This window comes from Talpa occidentalis, unplaced genomic scaffold (assembly GCF_014898055.3).
Source record: "Talpa occidentalis isolate TD23 unplaced genomic scaffold, MPIMG_talOcc4v2.1 talOcc4.4, whole genome shotgun sequence".
Taxonomy (NCBI): domain Eukaryota; kingdom Metazoa; phylum Chordata; class Mammalia; order Eulipotyphla; family Talpidae; genus Talpa; species Talpa occidentalis.
The window spans coordinates 122829233-122841243 of record NW_023604295.1 but is presented as its reverse complement, the minus strand read 5'-3'; the positions used below and the strand labels follow the sequence as shown (position 1 = coordinate 122841243).

At 42.7% G+C, this 12011-nt stretch overlaps 1 protein-coding gene across 1 annotated transcript in view; it reads left to right on the top strand.

Moving 5' to 3' along the window:
* The window catches only part of KCNAB1 (potassium voltage-gated channel subfamily A regulatory beta subunit 1), a 211630-nt gene that overhangs the window by 189108 nt on the left and 10511 nt on the right, over positions 1-12011 (top strand). Inside the window, exons 9-12 of the mRNA XM_054700987.1 lie at positions 1916-2001; positions 2629-2749; positions 3818-3912; positions 11228-11348. Coding sequence (XP_054556962.1) covers positions 1916-2001; positions 2629-2749; positions 3818-3912; positions 11228-11348 — 423 coding nt within the window. The remainder of the gene's footprint in view (positions 1-1915; positions 2002-2628; positions 2750-3817; positions 3913-11227; positions 11349-12011) is intronic.

Here is a 12011-nt window from a genome sequence, read left to right as displayed (position 1 = left end):
CATGAATAAATCTTTAAAAAAAAAAAAATAAGAAAAAAAGGCGCTCAGACCTCTCCTGCCACCCGCTGCTCCCCTCAGCAGTGTACTTCAGTCCTTCTGCCTGTTCTGCTCCCTGCTCTGCTGTGGTGGATTCTCTCACCCTCCCGCGCTTCTGACTGTACCCAGTGCTTGTATAGAGAAATAAATAAATAAATAAATCTTTAAAAAAAAGAAAAAGAAAAAAAAGAATCACCACCTTTTCTGCATGCCAGCTGTTCTGTCCTGGTCTCAGGAACCTCCACGTGGTCGAGCCACTGGTCAATGATCTGTGCTCATCATATTTGACTGCAGAACAGAGAGGGGAGTGTCTTGGGTGCAATTTGTTCTCTTAACGTCCTCAGTGTTTGACTCACCACAATATCCTGGCACCCGGAGCAGCAGACACAATAAATACTGTTGACTGAATGAAATCCTCAGCTCTGAGTGAACCAGAATATAAAAGGAAAGGAAGCTGACACAACCATGGAGATATCCAAGGAGAAGAGAATACTTCCGGGGGTTTAAATAATGGCTACAACTTCCAGAAATGTTTATCATTGGTACACATTCCCAATTGTATATAAAAAGAAAAGCATTTCTTATCACTTCTTGTATCTAATTTTATAAAGTGAGAATGAACTTCGGCATTTAAGTTGCTGAATAGTATCTGATATTTGGGAGTATTTCTCCAAGAAAGAAAAATATTTTGCTTATAAACTAAATTTTCTGTCTGTTGGCTAGACAAGGGTGAGTCGCATTTCCATTTTCTATAAAAGAAACTAACCTCAAATTAAAAGACATACATAAGTCAAACAGGCAGGGACACTAACTCCCTAACCCTGACATTCTCATTCCAAATCCTGTCCCTGTCAATTTAGATGGTGTTTGCTCATGAGAAATAAAAATAAGAATATACCTACCTCAACTCACCTTGAGATAGGATTTGATCTTTGGGAGGACATGTAACCTATAAAAATTTGTGGGACATGGGGAAGCCTGCGGTCTGTATCCCCTTGAAAATATCAAATGATCCTGAATCTTTGGTTGACCTGCTTTGTGTGGAAGAAATCCTGCTGTATGTGCCTGTTATTCAAGCCCTCCATGCTCTCCATTCCACATGCCATCTGGCTGGGGACAGGATTGGCCACTCCACCCTCTGGGGAAAGGATTTATTTTCCTGTTTAGGAAATGTGATGTCAAGCTGAAAAAGACTGATGAGCAAACCAGACAGGGCCATGAGCATGCCTTGATGAAATTCATCACATGGGTGTCTTGGAATAAAGTTTCGTTTAATCTGGTCAAGGACAGAGTGTGCCACTGTGGGTTTAAGCCACTGTGGCTTCAGCTGTTTGTTCTGCATTTAATAAGCTTATCTTTCTGTTCTGCATTTAATAAGTTATTGTTGAGTCATCTCTGCTCTGCAGTCAGTGTATGTGTGGCCCAATTCTGCAAATCCAGACACAAAGACAGGCCCTCTAGCCTGCTAACATTATGTCCTGAAAAGTCAAAGCCAGAGCTTTCTCTTACTTCTCACTTTATTGGGCAAATTACCCAGGTTCTGAAGGAGATTAATCATATGTTCTTTCATCAGACCAAGAAGCATGAAGCAATAAAAATAAAGGAACAATTTATAGAGGTCATTATGTTTTTAATATCACTTAGCCTTATTGCTGCAACATGAAAATGGAAAGTTAACTTAACCCAAAGAGTACTACCAACCTCCAAAAAAGTCCATATTTCATGTTTGACTATTCTGTTGTCATCAATGTCAAAGTAACTACACTGATTGAATAAATAGTTGTATTAAACTTGTAAACTTTTGACAGAAAAAAAAAAAAGACCACCTAACTTGCAAAGTAGAGAAACCCATGAAACCTCTCTGTTTGGCCTTCCACAGAAATTGTGCGTGCCATGACGCACGTGATCAACCAGGGCATGGCCATGTACTGGGGAACCTCGCGGTGGAGCGCCATGGAGATTATGGTAACCTACTTTTATTTTTAAATGGCCATTAAGTACTTTATTGTGGCTTTTCAGGTCCTATGTGTAAATTGCAAGATCTTTTGCAAACTTTCCTTGCAATCTCTATGGCACTGAATTCTCTTATCAATTCCATCATAATGCAGATGGACGTGGGGGCTGTATCTCATCTGATGAGATACAGCAGGGAGGGCTTACGTCTTTATAGGAATGATGTTTTAGCATGCTCTTTGGTGGCATGAGGGTAAAAGTAAATTTCCCAGATAATGAGATAGAAGAAAAGAATGTTCTAGTTTTCTTTTTAACTACTTCTATAACATGCTAATAACAGATCATTTTTATATATTAGTTTGATTTCTTTAGGAAACTAGTCAAACTACATTTTCTTTTATAATAGTCCCAATGCACATGACTAATTTGCCCAGGACTCAGTCCAAACGTGCTCAAAGAATAAAATGGACTTCCTGCTCTTCATGAAACTGATGGTCATAATTTTGCTTATTGTTTGACATCTTTCATGTTTCACAGTTTGTATTGATTACACCAAAATGAAAATTTCTCATGCATACACATCAGAGAAATCTAATTTCTCATCATTGTAAATTCATTTGCAATTTTATTTCTCCTTAGGAAGCCTATTCTGTAGCAAGACAGTTCAATATGATCCCGCCAGTCTGTGAGCAAGCTGAGTACCATCTTTTCCAGAGAGAGAAAGTGGAGGTTCAACTACCAGAGCTCTACCATAAAATAGGTAACCTCTCAGAGTTACTGATTATTTCTAACAATAGGAGTGAGATCAGTGATCTGGAAAAAAATGCCACTGAAGTCCTTTTCTAAATGTGCCCAATTAACATAGGATTGTAAGAACTATGCATCCAGAGACTGTTAGACAAGACAATGAGCCTGCATGTGGTTGGTTCACAGGCGATCACAGATGGGAGTCAAGCAGTTGTAAATTGTGATTGAACTCAGTAGGAGTTTAAAAACTGCACAGAGAATGAGGGGAAGACCCAATGAATAAACTCAGTTTTCATAGGGTGCTTGCTCTAGTTAAAGCATACATCTCTGAATTGTAACTGCCTGTCCAAAAAATTATAGATATACACATCTATATCTCCTGTGCCTAGAACTGAGTCAGACATGGGGCATTCAACAACCCACTAACAAGCCAAGCGCTACATGTTAGTATAAGGAGACATAACACCTTCAAAGACTGGAGGAAAAAATTATACACACACAAACACACACCCTACATATACCCAAGAATTTTGGATATCAGAAAAATATAAGCCTATTTTCAGGCTTATTCCTCAAATTAGCTTTCAGAGATAACTGTTTTGCTAAGAAAATAGGGCTCATGTGATAGAAAAATGCTGGGTAAGAAAAAAAGATTAAAAATTCAACAAAAATGGCAATAGTTACTATTGCTATTGCTTTTTGTGTATTTGCTCTGCAGAGGCATTGTGTTCCTGCTGTGTTCCAGGCACTAGTAAGGCTGAGTGGACAAGCAAAGTGCTGATTTTCTGTGCAAGTAAAGTGTTAAAAAGAAACCTGAGAATTTGGAACCTCAGAAAATTATGGCTGAGCTTCATTTTCGGGCTTGTTTATATGGCCCCCTCCCTGTAACCAACTTTGCATGTTTGATTGGCTTATAAAAATGAAGCACAATTATAAATGCCTACAGTTTAACAGAAGGTTGTGTGCTGATGTTCACTCATTTACCTAGGTAGCTTCTCCCACAACTAACAAATCCTATTGAAAGTGCTCCCACACTTTTGATTACCATTTGCACAAATTTTGAAGGGTTTTTCTTCTGCAGGGGTTGGAGCAATGACATGGTCTCCCCTTGCCTGTGGAATCATCTCAGGAAAATATGGAAATGGTGTGCCTGAAAGTTCCAGAGCTTCACTGAAGGTATTTTTCCCTACCTCTCGGGGAGCAGCTGGGGGTGAGAGAGGCTTGGAACAGGGAGGGAGAAGATGGGCCAAAACACCCTGCAGCTGTGGCTTCCCTGCCTAGTAGAGCATGACCTCGGCCTGACCTCAGTCCCCACAACCCTCAGAAGCCTGCTTCTGACACACAGTCAGCTGCTTCATAATCTGCTGCTAGGAAAACCCCCTTGGGTGGCAAATGGGGTCTCACCTGACGACCAGGTAGAACCCACCAGCCTCTTTATTCTTTTGTTAAATAAGGCATTTCATTCCTCCACTGACACTGATGAAATATAAAGTTTGTTTTCTATGTAAAAAGGATCTAATTTTGCTTTTCTTAGAAAACAAAATTTAAGCCATAGAGGTTTAATTCATATGGGGCAAATCGATTATAGCTGAGCACGTTTTTTTAGGTTGGTTAATGTTTTCTACTATGTGGAGGTGGGGAGTGGGGATAAGGAGGGAGGATTAGGGAAACAGATTCAGAGGCAGGACTCAGGGGCTCAAGCTGGCATTTGCAGAGATCAAAGCTGGCGCTGAGTCAGGTAGCTTAAATTCTCTGAAGCATAAAGACATCCAAATTCATTGACATAAAATTACCTCCATTCAGAACATCTTGATGATTAATTTATTGGAGAGTACATCACACACTTCTTATTAATAATATGGCTGTTTATTAAAAACTTTAGAGAGTATAAGAACATTAGAATCATAAATTACTCTTATAATGTCAAAGGAGAGAGAAAATAGGCATTTAAAAAATTAAAAGCAAGCCAAAGGTCCCCAAGAGGAAGTCTCTCGCCTCCATCAGCACAAAATTAGTGGAAGGACTGCTCAGGTTGGGTCTAACCCACCCCCCTTCAGTCAGCATGGCTTCCCCAAGTGCTTTCCTAACTGGGACCTTCTCCGGCTGTCAGTCACTGTCCTTCTGCCTATAATGGCTGACCTGCCAGCTTTTTCATTGTTTAAAATAACACAATATAAATATCTGTCAAAGCCTGCAGACATGATCCTGTTTCTAGATTTACATTATCGCAAAATATAAATAGCCAAGAATATTAACTATGGTCTTGCATCTGAAAGTTGAAGATTGTTCTGTACTAATTATTAATAAGTCAGCAAAGAAAAACTAAAAGTGTTTTAGGGAAGAAAGTATAAAAGGAGGAAGACAAGAAGAGTAAAGAGGGGAGGAATGTCCCTGGTGGTGCAAGGGGTTCAGATGCAACCTCTGAAGCAATCCCCAGCCAGGGAGCAACAACCCACATGTCGCAGCAGACCTCTCCTGACTCGCCCGCTGCTCCCCTCAGCAGTGTATTTAACTCAGTCGGCCTGTTCTGCTCCCTACTCTGACTCTGGTGAATCCTCTCACCCCCACACCTCTGGCCTGTACCCCAGTTCTTGTATGAATAAATAAATCTTAAAAAAAAAAAAGAGAGAGAGGAGGAATGGAGGTAGGGAAGCATTGAAATTTGTGGTTTTACTGAGTGCCTACTCTGTGCAATCTCAAGAGCTGCCCTTCCTTCTTAGTTAACGGGGCCTCCACCCATCCGTTTAGCCAGCCCATCAGCAGTCGTGGCATTATTTAGACTGCTTCCTCTCCCTTCTCTTCTCCAGCAGGATGCCAATCCTCCAGTCCACATCCTGCCCCTCCATGGTGCATGCCCTGTTCAGATCGCCATCATTTCCTACCTGGTTTGCTACAGCAGCCTGTCACCTGGACGCTCCACTTCCCCCCTTTTCTCAACTACCTGCCACTGTGACCAATTATCTTTCAATTACTCTCACCCTACCATAAGCTGCTTAAAATCCTTTAATGACTTCACAATCTTACAGGACAAAACCCAACCCCATTGAAAAACATCCAGTGAAATCCCTTGGGATCTAAGTTGAACCTACTTTTCTGATATTGTCTTTCCTATATCATGCTACTTCATTTTCCATCGAAAATGCACTGTGCCCTCACTGCCTCCTGGGATGCCCTTCTTTCCCTTCTCCAATGAAAGCCCTCTCACCTCTAAAGACAAAGCTTGCTTGTCTTCACCTGTGGGGGGCTTTCTCAACTTAGTGATTTGCACCTCCCCCTACTAGGTCATCAACATTTCTTACAGAGTTTTAGATTTCTCTAATTGCAAGCTAATTTAACCAAAGGGAAACATATAGACAACATTCCTTGGGAAAGATGGAGCAGAGGTGACCAAGCGTGACTCCACCCCTAGATTTGAAAATTAAGCAGGACTCCCCTCTATTTCTCTCTGTATGGGGGTGTCATTTTCTTCCACTGCAAGTGGTTCTTCCTTATACCAGGAATGGGAGAAACGGTTACTTCAGACATTCGTTGTTAAATCTTATAACCAGAGGAAAGAGATATTTTCTTTATCAGTGTCAATCCAGAAATAAGGGGGCAAGACTGGGCCATGTGCTGACCTGCTAGACCAGTGACAGTGGCCAAAAGGATAAGGGACTGTGATCCGCATATGCCATGCAAAGCTTTTGAGGTATTTTTTGTAAGGAAGCCATACAAACATAGCTGCTGACAAAATCATTGAGGGGATACCCCATCTATAAAATTCTTCGTAAATTACCACATGATTTGTGAAAACGTCTAGGACAGAATCTGAAACTGACTCACCTCACTCCTCACAAAGCCAGGCAAATAACAGATAGCCAGTAAACAAATGTTTGATGAATAAATTTGATGCGCCACAACAGAAGAGCAAAAAGTCTGCTCAAGAAATCAAGTGTGTAGCTTTTAAATAGAAATTTTAAATGGAAAGTACAGTTCAATCTGTGGGTAGCTCTTAGCTGTTGTTAGCAAAATGCCTTACAGAAAAATCACAAAAATCACTCATCTGTCAAACTGGAAGCAAGCAAACTGAGGTGACTCAGAGGTGGGGAGAAGGGCAGCCCATATTCTCCAGGGGTTCACACTGAGAAACTAAGGATGTTGCACATTAAGGTATAATTTCAGAAGGAAAGTTTTTAGCTACAGCATTTTATTTATTGATTTCAACTTCAATAGTTAAGACTTTGCTCCTCTCTTGAGTCAAAGGCTTTGATGTTTTAAAAATAGTTGATGATCTTCGATGCTAAAGATCCAGAGATAAAGGTCCAGAGATAAGGCTCCATTGATCTCATCCATGCCTTTATAGTTGCTGCCTGAGTTCCAGTCCAGGACTAACAGCCAACGGGGGCGAAGGGCAAGTCCCACACATCTTCCCATCCCAGTATCGTTACTTGTAAAGTGGAGACATGTAGATAATGGTCACTGCATTGGGCGATGGTGAAGAAATAGGCTTTAGGAAAATTTAGGGAATTTTGTCATGTATTAAAGTGATAACCCACTAATCTGTGAATAAAATCTCATTCCGTTGTGCCTTTGGCAAAATATTGTTGAGTATCTACTCAAGCTATGTGCTGAGCACTGCAGATATAGGGAGGAATGCACTGTCAGTCATTGAGGAGTAATTCAAAGATGGGTCAGAGAGACAAGCAGGTGAAGGGGTGAATTATGAGAAAAGGTGGAATCCACAAGTACTGTGGAGTCACATGGGATGGCCAGGAAAGCCGTAGGGCATCAAAGATGGGGAATTCCATGCCCAATCTGGCTCCAGCTTCCCAGATACCTTCCTCATCCCCGTATCAACTGAACCCTCCTCAGTGCGAACTGCTGAGTCAGGACTGACGATGTTGAGACAAACCTGAAGCCACCTGTCTTCAGCTGCTCAGTTAGAAAAGCCTGCATGTGATCCAACTGCTGCCCTGGAAGGGGGCTGTAGGGTAAGGTAAAAGGTATTAAGCTTTTCTGCCCTCCCGCCATCAGGATAGATGAGGGAACCCTGTAGTCCTGAATGCATGCCTGATGGCGGTCACCTGAAGTGGGTACACCTGGGCTGAGAGACTGGACTTTTAAGGGCGACGTCATGGGGACGCCAGCAGCAGCAGGAGTGATCGACAGGGCTGGGGGGCAGTTGTAGCAGGAACAACCCTGTATGTCATGTGCAAAGTTCCAGCTCTCTAGGCCAGAAACGCCCAGCCACACAGAACCCCCACTTGGCTGGCAACCGCAGGGGGTATGTGGACTTGGTACAGGGACGAGGCTAGGCCCAGAGGCAGGTGATGCAGCCACCCAGCCCACCAGGCCACCCCATCACCCAGTAGCAGCAGAAGCTGAAAAAGAAGCCGAGAGAGAAGAAGAGAAGCAGAAGCAGAGAACGCCGGAGAGCCCAGATAGAGGATTTGCTGGGCCTGCCAGCCTCCCAGCCCCCAGCACCCCTACCTGCCATATGCCTGGTGAACCCCAATAAAAGACCTGCAAAAACCCACTGAGGACTCTGACCCCTCCTTTACCCGGTCTGCATGAGATCAGAAAACCTGCACTGTGGCCTGTCCTGCCCCTCAGGGGCTAAGTGGCATAATAGGGTTGGAAGAGGAAATTCCATCTTGACTCATGGACTACAGCCCACAGTCAGCAAACTGGGTTTATCATTATCCGTAATCACACCCACCACCAAACTTCTTACAAGAAACACTGGTTCACTTCCATATTTAATTACTGTTTTGATTAAACTCATTTTTTAAAGATTTATTTATGCATACAAGAACAGGGGTACAGGCCAGAAGTGTGGGAGGTGAGAGGATTCACCAGAGACAGAGTGGGGAACAGAACAGGCAGATTGAAACACACTGCTGAGGGGAGCAGCGGGTGAGCCAGGAGAGGTCTGCTGTGCCATGCAGGCAGCTCCCTGCCTGGGGATTGAACTCCTGCTGCAGTTGCTGTGGACAAATTCATAGGTTGCGTCTTAACCCCTTGAGCCACCAGGGAGGCCCTAAACTCATCTCTTTAGGCTTGTAAAGAAGTTGAAACTTTTTATTTCCAAAATACTTTTGTTTCTTTACAAAAGTACAAGGAAAGCAGTGTAAATACTATGCAACTACTGTTTTTTAATCTAAGTTTCTTATTCTCTAATGATTAAAGCAACAGTGAGATTTATAACTTTGAGAGTGGGGCAAGAAGGATTCAATGAATATTTGATGTTTGTTACTTTTAGTAATCTTTTTCAATATGGTGTGCTGTGTTTGTAAATACACTCACATTATATACACATAAAAATATACAAGACTTGGGCCTCCCCGGTGGCGCAGCGGTTGAGCGCTGGGTTGCGAAGCTGCCCGAAGCCTCTGCGGCGCCGGTTCGATCCCCGGCTGCTCCCCGGCCACCAGAGGAGGGTCCCACATGGCGCGCAGACCTCTCCTGCCGCCCGCTGCTCCCCTCAGCAGTGTACTTCAGTCCTTCTGCCTGCTCTGCTCCCCGCTCTGGCTCTGGTGAATTCTCTCACCCTCCCGTGCTTCTGACTGTACCCAGTGCTTGTATAAATAAATAAATAAATCTTAAAAAAAAAAAACAAAAAAAAATATACAAGACTTGTAACTCAATAAAAGTAAAAATGCACTGTACATTAGATTTCAAAAAAGGAGTTCTATACATCCATAAAAAAAATCAACCAGGCTTTATGTGTGTAGCTTTTATTGAAATCTCAGAAACTCTCCTAGCTATAATTTTTTTAAAAAGCAATTGTTTAAAAAGCATTTGATTATTGGTTTTCAACCTTTTTGGGTTTTTTGTGTGAATAAAATTCAAAGATACAGATCCCCTGAAAGATGTTTTGAAACTAGAGCAAGAGTGGATGTTTCTCCCACTGAGAATGGCAAGGGTTCTGGGATGTCCCCCCATGTGACTGGGGAACCTGTGCCCACCACCAGGTTCATCGTTCTGACTGTCCTCACACTGGCATGGGGTCACCTCTGGAGAGATCCTGCATGCCACCTTCCTCTCAGAAGCAGCGGGGATTTCCTGGAGCTGAGTCTGGCAAAACTCTCAGCCAGGTTCCTGAGCAAACTCTCAAGTGAGACGCCAGACTAAGCCTCTGAGACTTAGATCTAGAAGCAAACAGACGGGGGCTGGGCCTTTCTCTTACACAACTGCAAAGTCATTCCCCAAATCAAAATAAGACACAGTGTGCTCATCACACACACCACACCCAAAACGTTCTGTAACTAAGTGATGGACTTACATGGTGATGATGTAGAGGTGTATACAAATAGTGAATCATGATTCGGCACACCTGAAAGTAATGCAGTGTTAGAGGTAGGTCAATTATAGCACAGGTTTTAAAAACACAGTGTGGTTGCCCTTTTCTCTGGAAATAATGTCTTAAAATGATGAAAAAATGCTCAAAAAACGAAAGAGCCAGCAGCCTACTGAAATCCTAAGGTGGAGGCATGCTCATCACTGAGTTTCTGGGGCCTTGGGGAAAGTAAATGAGGCAACTGTGCACAGTGTGCACAATGGAAAGTCCACATTGCCACACGGGGGTGGTTTTATTATTTTCACTAAAACAGACTAACGAGGATTCTCACAAAGACTCTTTTCCTTTGGGTGTTGCTGCTTAGTGCACCCTTTGCAAGGAAGAATCTATTATTCCCTCTTTTCATAGTAAGAGCAGAATCTTCTGGAAAGTAGGGCATTGAAAGTCTTGTCAATCAGATTTTTCTCCTTATACTTAGGAAATTAGTCTCACTATGGTCTACAGATCAGAGCCAGGCTTTTCACATAGGTTTTAAATAATAGCTTCCCACTGAATTTCCTACCTTTTCAATCATTTACACAAAAGTTCATACAAATTTGAGAAAGACTTAATCCACTTTAAAATATTTAAAATGTACTTGGTCCTTTTCATTTATGCCATGTCTGCTTTTGGGATGTTGCTCAGAAAGTGGACAATAAAGCCCCATTCTAAGGCTACAAGCCTAGGACTAAATTGAAGACAAGAGGGAGAAAAAGTTATGACAAGAATGTAAGATAATGGCTTTCTCTGAGCAGAAAGCTTGGCACCAGCTTTCTTAACAAAAAGGAAACATAATAGACCTGGTGAAATGTAAATATTCTTTTTTGCCACAATCCCAAATTGGATTATCACCATAAGAACGGTTAGTTCCTCCATCCAGCGGACACGATATAATTTATTATGTGTCAAGAGCTCAACAACTTTGTGTATATTGATGGATTCGAATAAAGACCATTGGTGAAAAGGGCCACGATTTTGAACCAATAAATGAGGGGTGAGACCAGGGGGAATGCTTTTTGGCCAGAAGTTACAGGCATCCTTGTCACCCGAGACAGAAAGGTCAGAGTCAAGGAGACACAGAAACTCACTGTAAGGTTCTTCTGTTTTAGTGGATGACAGTGTTGGCACCAAACCCTTCCCAGATATAACGTGTAAATGTTCTTCTTCCCCTAGTGCTACCAATGGCTGAAAGAACGAATTGTAAGTGAAGAAGGAAGAAAACAACAAAACAAGCTGAAAGACCTTTCCCCCATCGCCGAGCGGCTGGGATGCACGCTACCTCAGCTGGCCGTTGGTAAGAAATTATGAGAAGGCGGGAGGGGCTCTGTTCGCGGAAGATAGGGGTTTTTTTTTTAAGATTTTATTTATTTCTGCATATATAAGATCTGGGGTACAGGCCAGAGGTGTGGAGGGTGAAAGAATTCACCAGAGACAGAGTGGGGAACAGAACAGGCAGACTAACTGAAATACACACTGAGGGGAGCAGCGGGTGAGTCAGGAGAGGTCTGCTGCGCCATGTGGTTTGCTCCCTGGCTGGCCGGGGATTGAACTCATGCTGCAGTGGCTGTGGATTGCTTCATAGGTTGCGTCTTAACCCCTTGTGCCACCAGGGAGGCCCCGGTTGTTTTTTTGTTTTTTTTTTTTACCATTGATCCACACTCCTGTCATGAGAGAGTATTTCTTGTAGGGTCAGACTGGTTTCTGAGGCATAAACTCCTGGTAAATACCATCTAAAATGAGATTTCCAGAGCCTCCACCAGGAAACAGGCTACTTGTGGGGTTAGGGCTGGGTCCCACCTCACACACCTGAGCAGAGCCCAACATTCATACCTTGCTTGTGAAGACACATTCTGATGTGCACCTGGTGGTATTTGGTTAGATACTATCTAGAATCTTCTGCATGTATTACCTATGAACATTATTCTGCTAGTGTGCAAAGACTTTAAAAAGGCCCAAG